Genomic DNA, 22,961 nt, shown 5'->3' on the forward strand with positions numbered 1-22,961 from the left:
AAGCAAATGGGGTAATTCAGCTTTTTATCTTTTAAAAATCAAACCTAATAACGTTTTATAATTATAGATTTGAAAATTAGTTAAAGCTTTTTGTCACTGACTATGCATTTTTGCCTGGAGATAAAAGTTGTAAGGTAAAGTTTCAGCGGTACAACTTTTGTAACAGATGTGTTTAGCCTGTTTTGGAGCACTATCAAAGAATGAATATTTGACTGTATCAAATGCCTCTTTAATCCTTGAACATGTATTTCCTTTCTGACTCTACAATGTTAAAGTCTTCCCAATGCCTGGGAGAAGAAAAACAAGTGATACTGTGGTGAGGATGCACCTAACACAGACATTAATTCCAGCATAAGGATTCAGGAACTTTGAACATACTGAAATAGTCATGAAAGCTTCCATAGATCAAGTTTTTTTTCCTTCAAAAAATTTAAAGTTTTTTTTTTAATTTATTTGCCTACTGAGAAGACTATACCTAAAGTTATAAACGATTCATAGTTATTATCAATGTATCTAAGTTTAATAAAAATAATGTCAATTTTCCTACATGTTTTTATTTCCAGGAGTAAAACACCTACCTTTTTGGTTTTGGTTTTGGTTTTTGGGCCACATCCAGTGACAATCAGGGTTACTCCTGGCTTTGCACTCAGAAATTGCTCTTGGTTTGGGAGACCATGTGGACACCGGGGATTGAACCCAGGTCCATCCTGGATCAGCAGCTTGAAAGGGAAATGTCCTACCGCTGTGCTATCGCTCCCACTCCTAAAAACCTACATGTTTTATTGCCTCAATTTATGAAATGTTCAAAGATAATGCCCTATTTACCTGTAATAAAATTTAAAACTTGAGGGGGGCCGGAGAGATAGCATGGAGGTAAGGCATGCCTTTGATGCAGAAGGTCAGTGGTTCGAATCCCGGCATCCCATATGATCCCCCGAGCCTGACAAGAGCGATTTCTGAACATAGAGCCAGAAGTAACCCCTGAACTTGAAATTTCAACAGAAATTTTTTTCCCTTTATTTTGGTTTTTTTGGGCCACACCTGTTTGATGCTCAGGGGTTACTCCTGGCTAAGCGCTCAGAAATTGCCCCTGGCTTGGGTGGACCATATGGGATGCTGGGGGATCGGACCTTGGTCCATCCTTGGCTAGTGCTTGCAAGGCGTCTAGACACCTTACCTCTAGCGCCACCTTGCCTGCCCCTGACAATAGTTACTTCTTATCCTAAACATCATAGAAGATATTAGAAAATTTCAGTAGTGTATAGCTGTGGATGAATTTATATTTATGTAACTTATCTCTAACATTTTTATTCCTTATATAATTTAAATTTATTTATTTGTACATTTAATTTTATTTATTATCTTGGGGCCATACCTTATGTCCAGTGCTTAGGGCTTATTTCTGGCTCTGTACTCAGGGATCAGTCCTAATGGGCTGTAGAAGGTTTGGTGGGGGTGCATATAGAATAACAGGGATCACGATTAAACCCTGCTTTTGTTGCATGCTGCACTCTTCCCACTGTATTAACTCTCTAGTCCTCATTCATTTATATTATTTATTTATTTTCTTTTTATTTCTCTTTTTGTTTTGTTTCATTTTGTTTTGGTACCACACACAGTGATGCTCAGGGGTTACTCCCGGCTCTGCTTTCAGAAATCAAAGCTGGGGAGGGGGACATATGGGATACTGGGAATTGAACTCTCATGCAACCAAAATTCCTCCCTATCTACTATGCTATTGCTCTGGCCCCTATTTACTTTTTTTTTCTTTTTTTATACATTGATATGCAATGTTGTTATCAAAGGAGTATCATGCATCTCACTTTATCTCATCTCAGTATCCAGCTTTTTCTAACTATCATAGCCTTAATGTCCTTTCTTTGCCCTTACTGCACTGCCCTGCCAGTTTTGGTAAGCTTCCTACCATGGTGTGGTCCTCCTGGTCCTCATCTCTATTGTCTTTTTTTGTTTAATTGTCTTTAAATATTATTAAATAGTAGCTCTTTTTTTTATATATATATCCTACAAATTAATACAATATTCTACTATCCCTCTATTTCTGACTCATTTTACTCAGCATAATACTCTCCATGTTAAAGCAAATTTCTTGATTTTATTTTTCCTAACAGCTGTGTAGCTGGACCACAATATTTTTATCCTTTCATATGATCTCTGGCACTTTGGTTCTTTCCAGATTCTGGCTTTTGTGAATAGTGCTGCAATGAACATAGGAATGCAGAGGGCTTTTCTGCATTGTATTTTAGAGCTCCTAGGAAGTACTTCTAGGAATGATATTGCTGGGTCTTACGGAAGCTCAATTTCTAGCCTTTTGAAGTATTTCAATATTGTTTCCAAAAGTTCAGCCCTAGTTTAATATTATTAATTATCCAGAGATAATACTGTTTTGGAAAATTTTTTTTACCATTTTTTTAGGAAAGCCAGATTTCTGCTTTTTGGGTGAAGATGCTGGACTCTGTCGTGGCTTTATTCCTAGATACTTTTATAACCATCAAACAAAACATTGTGAAAAGTTTGTGTATGGTGGGTGCCTTGGGAATCTCAACAACTTTAAAACAAAGGAAGACTGCAAGAATACCTGTGAGGATTCATGTACGTTTATTTTTCATTTGATTTTACTTTATTAATTTAAAAGTGTCTCTTAGAAGAAATGCAACAGTATGTGGACCTTGTTTTGATGATACAAATGAAAATATGTTTATTTTCAATAAGTCTAATTATTATAGTTGCTATGGTAAAAAATAAAATTGGACTGAAGTGGATAGGGCACTTGTTTCCAAACCTGGATTCTATCCTGGGCATCCATATAGTCCTCTGAGCCCTTCCAGGTATGATTCCTGAATGCAGAGCCAAGAGTAAGTTCTGAGGACCACTGAGAGAACCCCTTCAAAATAAATAAATAAATAAATAAATAATAAAATAAAACCGTGGCCAAAGCAAAAGTACAGTGAGTAAAGTGTTTGCCTTCCACATGGCCCATGTAGGATCAAATCTCCACTATCCTATATGGTACACTGAGCCAACCAGGGGTGATTCCTGAGCACAGAGCCATGACCAGCACTGGATGTGGCCCAAATACCAAACAAACAAATAAATAAAACCTCACAATAATTTTGTTTGTTTTGAACTATACCGGGCGATGCTCAGGAGTTACTCCTGGCTCTGCACTCAGGAATCCAACCCACATCTGCCATGTGGAAAACCAACAAATTGTCCCACCCACTGTGCTATTGCTCCAGGTCCTACAAAAATTTTTTTTAAATCTTGGTATATTGTAATCAATTCCATAGATGTGACATTGTGGGGAAATTTAAGCCACACCCAGCATGCTGAGGGGTTACTACTACTCTGCACATCCAAAAATTACCCTGGAGGTGTTTGGGAAACTATATAGGATGCTAGGAATCAAAACCAGGTCAGCCACTTGCAAGACAAATGTTCTACCCACTGTGTTATTTCTCAGACCCATATATGATTTTTATTTTTTTATTTATTTTTTGGTTTTTGGGTCACACCCGGCAGTGCTCAGACGTTACTCCTGGCTATCTGCTCAGAAATAGCTCCTGGCAGGCACGGGGGACCATATGGGACACCGAGATTCGAACCAATCATGTTAGGTCCTGGATCGGCTGCTTGCAAGGCAAACACCACTGTGCTATCTCTCCGGCCCCCCATATATGATTTTTAAAATTTAAGATATGGTATTTAGTTTTCCATCTTAAGAAGCCTATGGTATAATTTAAGCACAGGCTAGAATCCTTTGGTTTTATTATAACAATGTGAATATGATAACAATTTGAAAAGAAATAGTTCTATGGAGCTGTCACCTGAATTTCATCTGACCTAAGGTTTATTAAAGGAGTAAGTAAAATATTAACAGTTATATATGCATTCATTTATACAAACCTTTGTGTACATATTTCATAAACCCATCATTTACTTAACATAGGATACTTGATAAAACCTTTATGTTTATTTCTCAAATTCTCCTGTGCTTTGCATTATGTCTACAATATGGATGCATAACAATCTCACATATTTTAATTAACTGGCTTTTTCCAGTGAGTAGTTTCCCTGCTGAGGAGCAGCAGAACTATTCCTGCACAGAGAATAACGCCTTGGTTCCCAAGCCTACCAAAGTTTCCAGAGTTTTGGGTAAGAATCTTTTTGTTGTTTTTAATTGTTGTCAGAAAAATATCATAAAAAAGTTGAATATTAGAGTTTTAAAAGTTTTAAAGCTATACCATTTTTGTCATCTAATAATGGGTGTGTTGAAAACTTAGATTCAAAACAATAATGTTTTACCGAAACAGAAAATTGTATTTATTCCCCCAAAGCAAGAAATACTAATTTTCCCAAAGTGAGAATTGTATAAATTGTATTGTATTGATCTAATTAAAAGTGTGCTTTGGGGGCTGGCGTGGTGACGCTAGAGGTAAGGTGCCTGCCTTGCCTGCGCTAGCGTAGGACGAACCTAGGTTCGACCCCCCCCCCCCCGCGTCCCATATGGTCCCCCAAGCCAGGTGTGATTTCTGAGCTCATAGCCAGGAGTAACCCTTGAGCGTCACCGGGTGTGGCTCAAAAGCCAAAAAAAAAAGTGTGCTTTGAAGTAGATTTTTTACAATATTGACAAATTTATTTTATAAAATTATAAACTAAAAATTTGATGGTAAATGAGATTAAGAGCAGTAGTGTGTCAAAGGCACTTCTTAATACTTTTAAACTGAGCATGATATTGCAACAAGTATCCATTATCTAAATGGATAATTTAGAATATTGAATATTAAAAAATTTCTATGGATAATTTAAGAGTAGCTTGGGAATTTTTATAGATAATTTTTGTGGATAATATAGGAATTTGTCACGGCCGGCGCAGTGGTGTAAGCGGTAAGGCGTCTGCCTTGAGCACGCTAGCCTAGGACGGACCATGGTTTGATCCCCCGGTGTCCCATTTGATTCCCCAAGCCAGGAGCAATTTCTAAGCATATAGCCAGGAGTAACTCCTGACAGTCACTGGGTGTGGACCAAAATAAAAAAAAAGGAATTTGTCAAATTCTATGTCCAAAGGAGATACCATTGAAAGGAATTTTTTAAATCATATCTTTATTAAATACCGTGATTACAAACAAGATTGTAGTTGGGTTTTAGTCATAAAAAGAAAACACTTCCACATTCACCAGTGCAATCTTCCCATCATCAATACTCCCATCTCCTTTCTTTCTCACCCCACCACCACCACCACCACTTGTATTCAAGACAGGCTTTCTACTTTACACATTGAAAGGAATTTAATTTGGACATCTAAAGATCAAGTTTAAAGAAACATACAGAAAATATGTCCCCCAAAATGTAAAGCTGGGAAAATAAATAAATATAAAAATGTTAGAAAACCTAACCCAAACCCACAAATAGCTGGGCAGTTAAGGATTCCGCCCAGTTTCGGTGTATTAGACCCTTACCCCAGTTTATTACTTTTCTCTTTTTCAAACAAAACCACGCAACTTGAACTAGCTAGTCCTGCCTCCAGTTAGAGGGGGAACTAAGGGAGGCATCAAGACCAAACAGGTACAAGACTACTAAGTTGTGGGTTAGATACAGAGGGGACCACATATTCTAGCCGCCCTGGGGTGAGGGAAGAGGAAATGGGAGGTAGGACAGAAACGGAGGTGTAGGGAGGACAATTTGGTGATGGGAATCCCCCCTGATTCTATGTAAATATGTACCTAAAATATTATTGTCAACACTATGTAAACCACTATGATCAAAATAAAAATTAAAAAAAAAACTTGAAAAAACTGAAAGTTGAGAGGAAGAATGTAAGAGTCTATCTAGATACAAAAAGATATTATAAGCTTATTCAAAATTTGTCATCTGGGAGCCAGAGAGTTAGTAGAGTAGGTAAGCCCCATGTCTTGTCTTCCCAGGCTTAAACACCTTGCACCTTATATGATCCCCTGAGACCAGCCAGGAGTATTGCTTGAGAATAGAGACAGAGTCAGCCATGAGCACTTTCAGGTGTGCCCCGTGCCCCCTACACAAAATAGAATTTTCCAATGAAAATATATATAAAAGGATTCGATATAAACTTGGCATGAGTTGAGATAGAGACCGAGAGAACAGAATGAAAATTAAACTTCTGCAAGAATGGATATAAAGCACTGCAAATATTCAGATGGCTTATCCAAAATAGTGATGTGAATGCTCAGGTTAGTGCCACACTGATCTGATGATGTCTATGGGACATACGTCAACCTCAAATGCCACTAAGAATTCAGAACAACTGGGCCTGGAGAGATGGCACAGCGGCATTTGCCTTGCAAGCAGCCGATCCAGGACGAAAGGTGGTTGGTTCGAATCCCAGTGTCCCATGTGGTCCCCCGTGCCTGCCAGGAGCTATTTCTGAGCAGATAGCCAGGAGTAACCCCTGAGCAACGCCGGGTGTGGCCCAAAAACCAAAAAAAAAAAAAAAAGAATTCAGAACAACTAGAAAAACAGTTCTAGAAGGACTAGAAAGTGTCAAGGAACAAATTAGAGGGAACATTGCTGTCCATGAAATATCATGCAAAAGAGAATTGAGTTCTAGTTATGCCCCATACTCAGATCTTCCATTTTAGTCTCTCCGCCTACCTGTCTCTCCTTAATTCCTCAACCCAGTCTAAGGAAAAATGTATGAAATTAAATATGATTATGTTTCTGGAAAAATGTTTATTTTTAAATGTGAAAACTTCAAAAAGGCATACACGGATTTTAAATTTCCCAAATAGATTTAAGAGCAGTATTTTTTTGTTTGTTTTTTGTTTTCTTTGGCCACACCCGGCGTTGCTCAGGGGTTACTCCTGGCTGTCTGCTCAGAAATAGCTCCTGGCAGGCACGCAGGACCATATGGGACACCGGGATTCAAACCAACCACCTTTGGTCCTGGATCGGCTGCTTGCAAGGCAAACGCCGCTGTGCTATCTCTCCGGACCCACGAGCAGTTTTCTTATAGCATTTGAGATGCTCTAAAATTTTAGTCAGAATTGGAGAATAAAGTATTCACAATCTGATACTCCCTTCAATTCTTTAAAAGAGCAGAGAACTCAAGCCTGGGTGATGGCAGTTTATTTTTTTTAATATTTATTATTAATGATAATGTTAGAAAGTATCTTTGTAGTTATAATTTTTAATATGCAAAATTAATTTCATCACACTGTTTCTTTGTGTCCTTCCAGCTGTGTGTGTTTCAATGATATTTTCTTCTCTGATGACATGTCCTATGTTGAAAGAATACTAAATTTCATTGCTTTAAAATATGTAAAAGACTGGAGTAACAAACTCGCTAGAACTTAAAGTTACATGTAATACGCTATTTCTGCAAATAAATTAAATGAACAAAATAAGTCTTTAATGTTTCAATATGTTTTTCTCTGTTGTTTATTCAAATTGAGTTCTTAGATTATAATTTATTAAAATTTGCAAATGAAGGTCTGGAGTTGGTTTTGCCTTGAGGTTTTCTGAAGAGTACAGCACACTGTCAAAACAGAAATACAAATTGTGACATAGTGAGTTTTAAATATATTTAAATGTTTATATGAAAAGTAGAATATTAAATGGATATGTGGATTATATGATGGATTTTAACAGTAATTTATTATCTCCAGAAGGAGTAAACATTGACAAAATGAATTTAAAGGAAAACAATATTGGGGCTGGAGAGTTAATACAGGCATTAAGTTGCATGCAGCTACTTAGATTTGATCCTTGGTCACCCAAGTAGCATTCAAGAAGTGTCTAGCCAGCATATAGAATAGAAATGCCCAGTCACAGAACTGCCAGTAATATACCCCCCAAAAGAAGGAAAATAAAACAATATTGAAGGTAGTGGATTACAAGCACACAGGGTGAAACTCCAAGACTAGCCTGGAGCCTTTGTCCACACTGAAGCTTCTATAAGCACAGTACCAGCCCTGTTATTTAACTACCTCTTGTCTGCCTCTACTCAGACCCCAGGATCTTCCTGTCAGGAAAACGTAAGTCTCACTGAAATGGTAATCATGACTGCCATGTTTGGATGTGATGCATGTACACTATACATATGGATAAAAGAAGACAAAATGATACTGAGCTGATTTTTATTTTAAATATAAATGTAAGGGACAAGTCTCTTAAAGTCATTGAATACTAAAATTCAGAAAAATATTTTTATCTTTTATTTGTCTAGAAATTATCTTTATAATTGTGTACATTTGCTTCAAAAATTTCAATTCCACTACCCAATATAATCCCTTTCCATTTATTCTAAGACTGTATTATATTCTTATTTTTTTGCTATTTGGTCCACACCTGGCAATGCTCAGGGCTTACTCCTTGCTCTGTGCTCAGGTGATTCTATATAATACTGGGAATTAGATCTGGATTGGCTGTTTGCAAACATAGCACCTTTCATATTCTATCTCTCCAGTCCTTTCAGTTTTTTCCTTTTGTCATAGTTCTTAATGTTTGTAATTTAAAACCTGAATAATGCTGCAATGACTCCCATCAGTTACATAGGAATGGTAATATAATACCTCAAGGATAGCAATGAAATTCTGCCCATATTATCTTAAGACCTGACTGCATTCTCTCTTCCTTTTCCAACATACAGCATATGGGAGTACAGCTGTTCTGCGCTATCGGACTTTTAGCTGATCCCTTTTCATTCCAAGCAAGTGGCAAAAAAACAAACAAACAGGAAGCTGTGTCTTCCTACAGTCAAGTGGGACTTCTGAGTCCCTACTTCCAAAAAAGCCTTTGCACTTCTCTAACCACTCTCATTATTTCAGCTAAAAATAATTACCTTTAACAGAATCATTGTCATTATAATAATTCTCTTTGTTATAATTTTAAAAATGCAACTTTGTTTACATAAAAGCCTTTTAGATCTTAACAATGTGAAATATTCTCTGTAGGCATATGATTCTTTAGAAAAGCTCCTATAAGATTTGGTGTTAATATCATAGCCAGAACAAGCCCACAAATACAGTAGTATTTCTTATTTTTCCATTAAATAGTAATCTTTAGGTAGAATACTTGAATATTCACAATAGTTACACATTGTAATTTATTATAAAATATTTGGAAAGATACACTTAACATTTTATTTACTGACATTAAAAATAAATTTGAAGTTTTTTTTCATGTTGCTAGCAAATGTTTTGATAACTTTAAATTGTTCTTACTATCATAATTTTAAAATATTAGAATAGCTTTGATGCTTTCTAAGCACAAAGCTTAATCTTCTTTCATTTTCATATTTTAATATTAAAAAGCTACTGAGTTGATCTCAAAGATCAAGTTTTATTCTTCCTAAGAGAGAATTGCATAAAATATTTTATAAGTATAGCCCCTTGCATCCTGAGAGTATGCTATTTGAGCTTGGTAGAATTATGAAGATACTCATGCAGTGACAATAATAGTTTGTTTTCACTCTAAGTATGAGAAGAATTAACCTACAACTTCCTTCATGTGTGCAATTTTGTCAAAATCCTCATGATGAAAGACTGCAACTGTTGGTTCTATTGACATTCATTTAACAATTCACCAATGCAATGCAGTATACTATGCATTATGGATATACAAATATAACAATGTTGTAATGTAGTAACATCAATAGATTCTGAAACTGAAACCATGGGCTCAAATTCTATCTTCAGTATATTTTTCCACTATAAAAAGAGGATGGTAAGAATAGAATATATATTACCATTTGGCCTTGATTGTGAGGTGAAATTAATCAGTATATATTCCTCACCTAGGATAGTGCCTAGTATTTAGTGCTGTTTTTCACCTTTATCACTTGAGTGTTCCCAGGACCCCTTTCACTCTAAACTTCTCTTAATATGTGCCTTTAGGGTATATCAACTTGGGGCTGGAGCAATAGCACAGTGGGTAGGGCGTTTGCCTTGCATGCAGCTAATCCAGTAATCTACCTAGATTTGAATCCTGGTATCCCATATGGTTTTCTGAGCCAGGCAGGAGCAATTTCTGAGTGCAGAGCCAGGAGTAACTCCTAAGCATTGCCAGGTATTGCCCAAACCCTCCCTCCTCAAAAGATACATCAGTTAGATTTCCAAAATATATTGCTGCAACCCAACCTGGCACATACTTTTTGACAGGAAAAAGAAAACATACCTATTTTACATAGATACAAATTGTTCCTAACAGTCTCCAAGATAAAAACAAAATAGGTGGTTACCATTTGGATTAGTGAAACTCTTTCTCCTGATTACATTTAAAATATGATAACTAGGCTTGGTCATATTTTATATAGGTCTGAAAAAATTAAATCAGAAAATCAATATATGATTGTTTACTATTGACTTTCTGAGCTAAGTGCTATGTTCACAAATTGCCTAACAATGAAGAACTAACCTCATCATTCTCAAGTCAACTTATGGATTGGCAATAGAATGTTAACACCCAGTTGGCCATCTGTTTGAGATATTATTATTTAGACAGGAACATCACAATTGGGGGAATTAACTGGAAAGAAAATACCGTCATCAGCTAAAGAGTTGCATTTTCACTTGCATCATCAACACTGTTGACAACTTGAGAAAAACCAGCTTCATCAACCCATATCTAGAATTCCAAAAGGTTTTCTGTTTCTCATAATGAGTTCTGTGACTTCCCTCATAACTCAAATTTTGTCCACATGTGAATCCATGTAAATTTGGTACTTTATTTGCTGATTTTCTGGAAGTTGATTTTTCCATAAATAATTTGAAGTATGTCTCCATTGGCCTTTATTTCTGGTAAGAGCACTACTGGTAAGAAACATTTCATCCCCGCCAAGACTGCTGTCATGCAAAGACACTCACCCTAAGTGACCACTGTTTACTTTCATTAATCCTCTTCCAAAGGGGCCAGAGAGATAGAGTAGCAGTAGAGCGTTTGCCTTGAAAGCAGCTGACCCATGATAGACCTTGGTTAGATCCCCAGCATTCCATATGACCCCTCAAGCAGGAGCAATTTCTGAACGCATTGCCAGGAGTAATACCTGAGCATTACTGGGTGTGGCCCCAAAACCAAAAACCACCACCACCACCAACAACAAAAATCTCTAATTCATGATTGGTTTTTAACAAATATTTTCCTTTTTTGGGGGGGTGAGATTTCATCATAAGATTCCTCCAGGGCAGTATTTTACTAACTTAAAGAATCTGCATACACCTTTTAGAAAAACATTGCTGATTTCTAATTAGTAAATCAAATTGTCAATAAAGTTTATTTTACTTTTTCTGAACAAGAAAATTAGCCAGAATAAGCCATATGTGCTTTAATCATAACACAACTATAAACTAAATGCTATCATCTATGAACATAATATGACAAAGTAGGGGCCAGAACGGTGGCACTTAAGATACCACCTTGCAAGTGCTAGCGTAGGACTGACCTTGGTTCTATCCCCAGATGTCCCTTATGGTCCCCCTCCCCCAAGCCAGGAGTGATTTCTGAGTGCATAGCCAGGGGTAACCCCTGAGAGTCAATGAGTGTGGCCCAAAACCCAACAAAAACTAATAACAAAGAAAAACTGCAAAAAAAAAAAAAATAATAATACCAATTTTATAGCACGTGGCTTTTATTTATTTTCAGCCTTTGGGCCACACTCAGCATAGCTCAGATAATTTCTTGAAGAGCTAATTAACAATTAGATAATTTCTGGCAGAGCTCCGGCAGGCAAAGGAGGCACTCAGCCCACTGAGCTTTCTTTTTGATCCCTTACACGCACATAACTTTTGCTAAAGAGGAATGATACATCTTGTAGTATTAATTTGGTATTGACTGTCAGAAGAAAGGAAATAGGAATGAAATAAGAATAGATTCTAAAACCTAATACTTATATTATTTACAGTTCTCTGAGCTTTCTTCCTCTTTTTGCAGGCAAGACAATCTTTGGGGGAATAATTTGAGAACGATTGTTACAAAATACGTTTATTAAAAATATTTGTTCCTTGGAAACACAATGGAATGAGGGTTTATAATTTTTTTATTACTTATGATACTCGAAAATGAATTGTTACTAATCAGTCCAAGTATCAAATCCTGAAACTTTGATCTGTTATTTTTAGCCGGTCACACTAAACAAGACAAGCCAGTCATTCTGGTCTTTAAAAGTTTGAACTTTGATTAGTGCTGGGCTTCATAAGGCTTACTCCTCATGCTATTTGAAGTTTCTTTATTTGATGAGTTATTTTGATTAGATTTTCTCCTGTTCAGACTTGATAAACACTCCCATGCATCTAACTCTAGGGAAGAAAAGCATCTGTGCAGCTCATCCTGCTCTTCCAAAAAGAAAAATAGAATTTGGGTATCAGATATGAGGAGAAGGTGGGACAGATTGATCCAATAATTTATTTGTTTTACTAACTTTTTTCCAGTTAGATGTCAGATGATATTCAACAGTGGTTAATGCATTGGCTTTATGGACAAGAAAATACAGGTTTCAATTTCAATTTTGTTATGCTGACTTTCTCTACCTCATGTTCTTTATTCTATATGGAGAGCAAAATATTATATGTTATGAAGATTGTGATAACAGGTAAAATTCTGAGCCCAGTATTCAATGCCAATGAATAATAATAGTAAATGCAATAATATTTAAAATGTTTTTTGGTTTGTTTTGTGTTTGTTAGCTTTCTGCTGTGGTGGTAGTAATGTCATTTCGGGGGTGTCATACACTTGGTATCTGTCTTATCTTACCAACTTAGTAGTAGTACCTGGGATCAAGTACTTGGTGATATGGGGTGGTCCCATGAATAAGAATCCAAAATAAACCAGGAATTTTCTGATTTCCTTTACCTCTGATAATTTCTATAATCTCTGCTTATTAAAACTTTATTATTTTTCAAAAGTTTATCAAGGAGCTAAATAAAAATAAATTTAATTGGGTCAGAGAGATAGTACCATAGGTAAGGCACATGGTTCAATCCCTAGCCTGGCTTATGGTCCCCATGACCTCCCAGAAGTGAGCCTAGAGCACAAAACCAAGAGTAAGCCCTGAATACAGCTGGGTATAGCCCCTCCAAACTCTGAATATATAATATATTTTGGTAAAGTTTTAACAAAGTTTTCAATATTTCAGGGATGACATGAAAAATTTGTCCATGTTCACACAATTTAGAATAAATTATTTAATGTTTTACTCAATTTTTTCTTAATTTGTAGTTTCATGCTTTCTTTGTAGCCTTTTTTCTTTTATATTTTTGCTCTTTTTTATTTTGGTTTTTAGGGCCCCTTCTGGCTCTGCAATCAGATATTGCTATAGTTCCTAGCAGGCTCAGGAAACATATTAAGAAGAATGATTCAATACCTAATGAGTTTTAGTAAGTAAAATAAATTTTGTATTGAAGTTAAAATAAAATAAAAAATAAATATAAATTTTATATTGAATGTTAATATAAAATAAATATAAAATTTTATATTAGATCTAATATAAAATAAATGGTTTCCGTGATGAGAAAAAAGACCAAGATTAAGATTCAAGGTGAATATAAATTCTAAATTCACTTAATAATTTTTTTTAAAAACGTGACATAAACCACCTTACAAATAAAACTGACTTCAGAGCACTACTTTACAGTATAGCAATCACTAAATTGTGACAGTTCCTGGCAGAAAGTAAGTGGATCCTGAATTCTGAAAACCTCTCATGGATCCTATAAATGGAAGATAACCAACTTGTTATTAAATGGCAAGATCAAGACAGAAAGCAGTCAATTATTAAACTCCCTTTGGAAAATTAACAAAAGTCAGGTTAGTGTCTTTTTTCTATTTTAAATTTTGTGACTAACTATAATCTAGGCCATTTATCACTCGGTGCATCTACTTCAAAACCTTTATATTTCTTTTATTGTAGATTTCAAAGTCTGGATTTTGAATAGGTGAGTGCTTATGGTTATATAGAATAAAAATGTTAACCGAAAGTAGTCATGCTCACGTAATACAAAAGGTTCAATTTCCTGAGAATTGGACCCAAATAGCTACATGCAAGGCATGAATCTTATCCTCCATATACCTATCTAGTCCCATCTGGAATTAATTTTTAAAGAGATCACAGATCCTAAATAGATTAATAATGTTACAGATCTACCATTGTAATATTATTCTTAGTTATATTATATGGTATGTACCTAATAATCAGGTATCTTTGACTTTGAGTAGAGTAAGGCTATTATTGATGGTAGTGGTATTTTTAAAACCAAACATTTAATGACATGATATAAAATATTTTAATTTTGTCACCTGTGGAGGTTTAGCTAGATGATCATCAAGAAATAAAAATATATTGGAACTATAAAGAACCATCACCATTATTTTAATACTTTATTTTGTTATTTATGCTAAAGAAACCCATGATAATATTGCCACTAATGATTAATGGGTTAGTTTATACATCAGGTTTAGTGCATGTTCCAAAGGAAGTGGGTATAGAAAGTCTCCTCAAATGATAATGATTTATTGCATTATTAAAATTTTAATTGGAAATAAGTGCAGTTATTTTGCCTTACCTCCATGCTATCTCTCCAGCCCCAAATGCAGTTATTTTGAATCTATCTCTCTCTGACTGACCTCACTCAGAATAATACTTTTCATATTCATCCATATATACAAATTTCATGACTTCATTTTTCTTAACAGTTGTGTAGTATTCCATTGTCTAAATATACCACAGTTTCTGTAGCCACTCATCTGTTCTTGAGCATTTGGATTGTTTTCAGATTCTGGTTATTGTGAGTAGTGTTGCAATGAACATAGGAATCCATAGGGCTTTTCTGTTATGCTTTTAGGCTGCTAGGGTGTATTTTTTTGGAGTGGTGTTCCTGGATCATATGAAAACTAAATTTCTAGTTTTTGAGAAATATTCATCTTGTTTTCCAAAAAGGGTGGACCAGTTGACATTACCCCCAGGAGTGAATGAGAGTCCCTTTCTCTTCACATCCATACCAGGGCTGGTTATTCTTGTTCTTTGTGATGTATGCCAGTTCTGTGATGAAGGAATGAGTATTGGACATTGAATGACTGAAAATTAATCGTGAACAACTTTGTAACTGAAAAAAACTTTACTAGCATCAATCTTGTTGTGACCAGTATTTAAAGGAACTACTACAGTAGCTTAAATAAACCAATAATCTAAATAAACCAATGTTTAAATAAACTACTAAAGTAAATAAGTAACTGGAAACTACATATATTACTATACATAAATATTTTAGTGATTAATTTTAAAAATTAACTCGCATTCATAATATCTTTTTCTAAAGTAAAACCTAATATTGATCTGGATAGAAAGTCAGTCATTTTTGTTAGTAGATATTAAAATCAAGCAAATAAAGTGAAACAACATCAATGTTTTAGAAGTCAGTGTTGAGTGAATTGAATTGAGTAGAAACAAGAATTCGTAAGAGGGACAATTCAAATCTGCATACCAGCTCCATTGGTGTCAAAAGCAGCATGCCAAATAGTTTTGATTCAGAACCATTTTAAGATGCAGTTGTTCTGCACATAAAGAACATCTTTAAGGTAAAGGAAGTCCAATGCCTGGGACATCTGTCAAGAAGCTCTATCTGTGCAGGTCAGTTGTGCTCTTTTTCAGAGTCCCCTGTCTTCCTGTTGTCCTGTTACTACTTATAGGATCCATTTTTCCTTGGCTTCTGAATAGATTTGAAAGACTATAACAAAAAGACAGTAGCTTTTGTAACTTCTCTTCTACCTAGCTGCCATAGCTTTGAATCTTCCTAAAGTGATCCATCAGGGGTTCTAACTTTAAACTGGTGTTCTAAGCTCTGAACAAATGACAGATTCTTTTCCCTTGCTATATTCAATCCTAAGAACTGAATACCAAATGTAATATCAAATGTAATACCAAATGTACTAAACCAGATTATTTATATTCTCCTTGAAATGACCTTAATTAGATTATAGAGTTACTTTATACAGGCTGAGGAGAGAACGAGTTTTCTATTGAACACCAGAAAACTTTCTGTCTAAAAATAAGTAGTTGGGGCCAGAGCAGTGGTGCCTTAAGCGGTAAGGCGTCTGCCTTGCACGTGCTAGCCTAGGACAGACCATCGTTTGATCCCCTGGCACCCCATATGGTCCCCCAAAGCCAGGAGCGATTTCTGAGTGCATAGCCAGGAGTAACCCCTGAGCGTCACCGGGTGTGGCCCCCAAAACCAATAAATAAATTTAAAAATAAATAAATAAAAATATGTAGTTTTACATAGATTTGTTATTAAAAATAATAACTAATACTTCTCAAGAATAGTGCAACTTATAAGTGCCTCCACATATAGTATCTTAAAATTATTGTGGATTGGGCCCAGAGAGATAGCACAGCGGCGTTTGCCTTGCAAGCAGCCGATCCAGGACCAAAGGTGGTTGGTTCGAAACCCGGTGTCCCATTTGGTCCCCCGTGCCTGCCAGGAGCTATTTCTGAGCAGACAACCAGGAGTAACCCCTGAGCACCGCTGGGTGTGGCCTAAAAAACAAAAAACAAAAAAATTATTGTGGATTAATACATCTACTATATAAGATGCTGTGAACATGGATGTGCAAATGATTTTTTATCCTATCATTCAATTATGAAGACTCTGGGTGTTGAGAATAAATAAAAACAAGTTGATTTTTCCAGTTTCAGATCAGGGTAATTATTTGTGGTATAATTCTCTTTTCAAACATAGATGATGAGTATGGAAGCTCATCGAGATAAAAAGTGGTAGCAAAGGGATATGATGGGAAAGCTTACAAAACAGTAGGTCTCAGTTATAACATATTTTTCAACTATTATAAACTCCTTTGTGACTATTATAAAACTCCTTTTATATAAACAGTTTTAATGGCAGTTTTTATCATTAGATGCATTTAAAAAGTTAAGCAAATATTGTCACCACAATGATTTTAACTTTTGGAGTTAGCTAACTCTGAATTAGGATTAAGTAACATGATTTAGACAACAGAATTTTGAGTTATGCTTTGGTTTTAAAGTCCTTGGCATTTCGTTTAACATTATTTATAGACTCAAACAACAAAATAAAACTATATTCGCTGTGATAATACTTTTTGATTTGGGCTTGTAATATTACCTTTCTAATGTTTCTTTGTATACATTTTCCCATAATATTGTCAGTCATGTTCCAGAATTTCCAGAATTTCTCTCTTGTAAGTCATTATATTAAGACAAGTTAATCTTTACCTATCTAGAAGACAAGGTGTGGTTGATATTTTTATCAATTTAATAATCTTTTTTTATTCTTCCTCACATGTCATTTTTGCTTTTTACAGCATTTTCATCTGGGTTCATTTGCCATTCATTTGCTTCTTGCTTTCTGAACTACCTTTTTGCCTCCTTTAGCTACTGGATTCTTCAAAGTTTTGTTTCCTACGAATCTTGAATATTTAACAAGTCCTGTATCTGTTTGATGGATCCTATTGCACCATTATCAGAAAATTTACGTTGTTTCTCTAACTGGTAAAGGACCTAAAAACTAATACTAGGTAGAATCATCACTGTGCTTTGCTTGTGAAAATGAATGTTGTGTTATTATCTTAGATGAATTTTTTCAGTTTTTGAAAGTATTGATTCCATTCACATTCTTAAACCATAAATGTTTTAACTTACTGGCTTTAGCAATCTTTTTTGTAATAACTCTAATTCATCAAGAACTAATACATCTATTTATGAGAACATTTTGGTCACTAGGTCAATCATTTCTTCTGGACTGTTCCAAAACTTAGAATTTGTGAAACCTGAATTCTTGTATTTTAAATTGCAGTTTTGCATCATTCCAAACTCTTTCTTAATTTCTGTTTTAGTGTTCAATATTTTGTCATCAGGCTTTTTCCTCAAAGTTGATCATTGATGAATAAATGACATAAAATTAATAAAAAAAATTAAAATGTAGATTGTTAATAAAGTTTTTGAAGTTTAATTGGTGAATAGTGGTTGTTTAGATACATGAACTACCTAAGCATAATAAAGTATTAATAAAGTGTGATCCTAGCACTTTTTTTTTATTAAATGTATCAACATTTTTATATACTGGAGAAAAAACTCAGTATAGTAAACATTTTATAATAAGTTTTTTCTATAATTAAAAAGGTAATCTAAATACTACTTTATACATTTAGATTATTGCAATTTATCTATAAATAATAGTGTGAAGGTCTCAGATTAACCATCAGTGATGACTCACCAGTTTTTCTTGATGTTCTCAGAATATCGTGGGCCTTCCTGGTGCCTGACCCCAGCAGACAGAGGTCTGTGTCGAGCCAATGAAAGTAGATTCTACTTTGATATCAGCACCAAAGATTGTCTTCCATTTATATACAGTGGATGTGGAGGGAATGAAAACAATTTTACTTCTAAAACTGCATGTATTCAAAGTTGTAAAAAAGGTATAGAGGATATTCTCTTCTTTGTGTTTAAAATAATAATTGTTTTATGTATAAATTTTTTACATCAGTTTATAAAAGTTCATTTTGATTAGAAACAGAGCCTTATTATTTAACTAATGTGTCCCATCATAATTTCAGTTAGATACTATCGCTGGATTTGTTAACTACATTTTCTCTTAAGGTGTGTGTCTTCATAAAAAAATAAATTTTCAACAAATTAACCATAAATAATAATTACAAAGTTGTCCTGCTTGAAGATTATATTAAAATATATTTAAGCATTTTTTAAAAGAAGGAGCTACACCTGGCAGTACTCAGGAGTTGCTCCTGGCTCTGCACTCAGAAATCGATCCTGGCAGACTCGGGGGACCATATGGGATGCTGGGAATCAAACCCAGGTCGGTCCTGGGTAGGCTGCATGCAAAGCAAATGCCCTACCACTGGGCTATCTCTCCAGTCCCTAAGTATTTTTCTAATGCATAAAATATTGGTATATTTTTCTGAGTATAAATATTCTTATAAAATAAACTATATAAATAAAAACTATTTTACATATATATACATACATATATACATATGTATGTATGTATATATGTATGTATATATATGTATATATTTAAAACTCTTGCCTTGCAAATGACCAACCTATTTTCTATCCCTTTTATTCCTTTTGGTCCCCTGAGCCTGCCTAGATATATCCATGAGCACAGAGCCAAGAGAAAGTCATGAGCATTGTCTGTGTGGCCCAACAACCCCAAAAATAAAACCCCGAAACTATCATTCCTTAATCATATCATATTATAGTTACATGCCCACTCTTTAACAAATAAAAATAAATTTTTAATTGAAAATAAATAATATTGGGGCCGGAGTGGTGGCGCTAGAGGTAAGGTGTCTGCTTTGCCAGCACTAACCTAGTACGGACCAAGGTTCGATCCCCCGGCATCCCATATGGTCCTCCAAGCCAGGAGCGACTTCTGAGTGCACAGCCAGGAGTAACCCCTGAGCATCACCGGGTGTGGCCCTAAAACCAAAAACAAAAATAAATAAATAAATAAATAATATCAATATGTTTATCCACTTTTACTAACTTTATGCAAGGGATTTTCTTAGAAATATAATGACAAACTAATCACATTTTTGGTTGCTGAAGCATTAAAGGTAAAAATATATGTGAAATGTTTTATTTTGTGGCTTTATCATTCATAAATGTGTTTTTCTTCTGTTTTTTAGGTTTCTTCAAGAGAAAAGTTAAAGGCTTAGTTAAAACCAAAAGAAGGTCGAGGAAGAGACCAATTAAAATAGTATATAAAGATTTAATTAAAAAGACATGAAATTTAATGTAAAGATAATCATTTCATGAAGTATCTTGATAAAACTTCTCACTACAATTTCCACATTTTGTATTCCTATATATAATAAAGAATATTTTCATGAATCTTCCTTGTTGTCAAATGTTTGTTTCTTACTATCAATACATTTCAACACAACCTATTTTGAATCTAATCAAATTGCTTATTCTAGAGTGTACCTTTGTAACTCACCATTATAAAATTAATTATTCTCTCTAACCTTTCTGTTTGCCATTTATCTACAAATTATATTAGCACTAGGCATAGTACATCAAATTTCCATTAGAACTTATTATTTAAAAATGTGTTGTCACGGGGCCGGAGAGATAGCATGGAGGTAAGGCGTTTGCCTTTCATGCAGGAGGTCATCGGTTCTAATCCCGGCGCCCCATATGGTCCTCTGTGCCTGCCAGGAGCAATTTCTGAGCGTGGAGCTAGAAATAACCCCTGAGCACTGCCGGGTGTGACCCAAAAACCACACACAAAAAAAAAATGTGTTGTCACTTATTTGCTTTGATCATGAGCATGTTAAAGCTTCTATGTTAAGCCAAAGAAAGAAATGTGACTATTAAAGGTCAAGCATTTGAGGGCTTTTGCACCTAAACATATTCCATTAAAGCTAACCTAATTGTTCATTTGGAAAAAGCTAGTAGTAAGATAATTTTTTATGTGCTTACTTCTTGTTACCTCTGTGCTTACCTCTTGTTTTCTCCTTTACATTAATTAACCTGTACATTGATCAATCTTGGCTCAAATCATATTTGAATACTGTTTACTCTCTGATTTGATTTGATTTATGCCTGTCTGATTTGATATTTTGTTTTGATGTTTCATGTCATTCATATAATCAAAACAAGCTTACCTCAGAAAGTAAGGTTGAACGATTGTGTCTAGTACAAATCACGATAGAAAGAGATTTGGTGGGAGAAATTTGAAGGGAAGTTTTTATGGCACACAGAAGAAAATTTAGTTTATGTACTTCCTAATTTTAGTGTTTAACAACATTTCTTTTAAAAAACTAACAAAAATAATTAAAACTCCAGAAACTTACTCATTTATGTTTCAGTACAACTAGTGATTCCATGCTTTTAAAAGATCAGACATGTTATGTCAGTAAAAGTAAGAGAAAAATTTCAGCCAAAAACCACTAAATTTTATGTATAATTTACTTTCAGAGTTTTAACTAATATTTTTAAATTAATTAACTATATCATTCATAATATGCACTTAATTAATATATATGACATCTCAATAGCTTATCTATAATTATTATGCTTACCTCAAATTTTACATTTAAATTTGTCTTCTAAAAACTAACCAGTTTCATTTAATTTAGCTTACTAACCTCTCAAGCAATAATATATTATGCTTTTTTTCTCAGGATTGAAAGCTTGAACTCAATTTTTGTTCCCCTCATATACACATCTAATGAGTCTCTAAATGCAACTGCCTTATTTTTTTGTACAGTATATCAAATATATCAGTATTATTAAAATATCAGTATTTTTAAAATATCAGTATTTTTTTTGGATTTTCGGGCCACACCTGTTTGATGCTCAGGGGTTACTCTTGGCTAAGTGCTCAGAAATTGCCCCTGGCTTGGGGGGACCATATGAGACACTGAGGGATAGAACTGCAGTCCTTCCTTGACTAGCGCTTGCAAAGCAGACACCTTACCTCTAGTGCCACCTCGCTGTCCCCAAATATCAGTATTTTTAAACCAATACTTTAACTAACCAATTTCTTTATAGCTGTATTGTTTTAAATTCTAAGAATTTACTGTATTTTTAACACTTGAAATCCTTGAAAACCTGATTAGTTCACATTTATCTTCAGGTCTCTTTTAGTTGGTACTCTTTAAGCGTGCAGGATTTGCTTGCATGCAGTCTTTATCTCTGGGAGTTTCTCTGCAATGATGTCCTTGACTGCTGATTCTTACTGGGGATTTTCTTCCTGGGTCTCTGGGACTCCAATGATTCTTATTTTATTTCTGTTGTGTTTATCAAGGACTTCTATTTTCATCTGTTCACATTCTTTGAGTAATTTTTCTATTGCCTGATCATTTGCTTTAAGGTTCTTTTCCAATCTCTTTTGCTGTATCGAGTTATTCTTCATCTCATATTCCAGCTCACTGATTCTATCCTCAGCTGTTGTTACTCTGTTGGGGAGGCTTTCATTTAGTCTACTGAGTTTTTCAGACCGGTTACTTCAGTTTGGAATTTTCTGTTTTCTATCTTCATATCCTCTTGATTCTTATTTGTGTTTCATTCAACTAGATCTATGCTTCATTTGAGTTCTATGAACATCCTCCATATTTCTTCTCTAAACTCCTTATCTGAGAGACTGACTAGGTGGTTGGCAGTTTTTGGGTTATCAGAGCTGCCATCTTCATTCTCTATGGCTGGTGTTGGCCTGTATTGTTTCCCCATTGTCACACTTGTAGTGTGGATTATTTTATATGTTATGGTGGTGTTCATTGGCTAGAAGATGCTCTGCTTTGCTTTGCAGCCTCGCTTTTCTGGCTTCATTAGTTCACATTTAATCCCACTGCATGTACCACACCTTCATTAAGCTTACCCACTCTATGTTTTTTGACTACTTCAAATTTGTCAAGAAAGATATTCACCATTTACTGAATTTATTCATCCAATCACTTTTTCATTGTATAATATGAAGTCTACTAATGTAATCACCAATCACTTTTAAATAAAATGATATCATTACAAATAGTATCTATCTGATCACTTCAAATATTTATTTTTTGATTTAATATATTTGTTGCACAAGTCACTTTCAAATTTATCTTTTCTATGGAATTAGAGACTTGGAAGTAAAAATCCCTTGAACTATGCTTTGCTGTCAATTATACATGAACTATAAAATCTTTCTTAGATTAAGTGACAAATTGCCACTAAAGACATGTCATAATGTGATATTTTATGACATAATAAGCATAATAAGCATGTCATAAAATATCAAAGTCGAGTTCTCTACCTGCTCTACTATTTATCCAATCCCTCTGCACATGCCTTTGACTTTCAGTTGTTTCTTGAAAACTTTACCATAGATTCTACTTTGCAGAACAGAAACCTTTGACTTTATCATTCTCTCAGACCAAATCTCTGAACTTCTCTAACTGTATAGTAGTGTCTTAGGTAGAATTATTTAGACAACTTT

At 34.7% G+C, this 22,961-nt stretch overlaps 1 protein-coding gene across 1 annotated transcript in view; it reads left to right on the plus strand.

Annotated features, from left to right (window-relative positions):
• TFPI (tissue factor pathway inhibitor) overlaps positions 1 to 19,778 on the plus strand; it is a 31,802-nt gene extending 12,024 nt beyond the window's left edge. The window contains exons 5-8 of the mRNA XM_049773343.1: positions 2,434 to 2,610; positions 4,081 to 4,173; positions 18,253 to 18,432; positions 19,666 to 19,778. Of these exons, the coding sequence (XP_049629300.1) occupies positions 2,434 to 2,610; positions 4,081 to 4,173; positions 18,253 to 18,432; positions 19,666 to 19,766 (551 nt within the window). The 3' untranslated portion in view covers positions 19,767 to 19,778. The remainder of the gene's footprint in view (positions 1 to 2,433; positions 2,611 to 4,080; positions 4,174 to 18,252; positions 18,433 to 19,665) is intronic.
• The last annotated feature ends 3,183 nt before the right edge of the window (positions 19,779 to 22,961 follow it).

The sequence above is a fragment of the Suncus etruscus genome, chromosome 5 (genome assembly GCF_024139225.1).
Source record: "Suncus etruscus isolate mSunEtr1 chromosome 5, mSunEtr1.pri.cur, whole genome shotgun sequence".
In the NCBI taxonomy this organism is placed as follows: Eukaryota; Metazoa; Chordata; class Mammalia; order Eulipotyphla; family Soricidae; genus Suncus; species Suncus etruscus.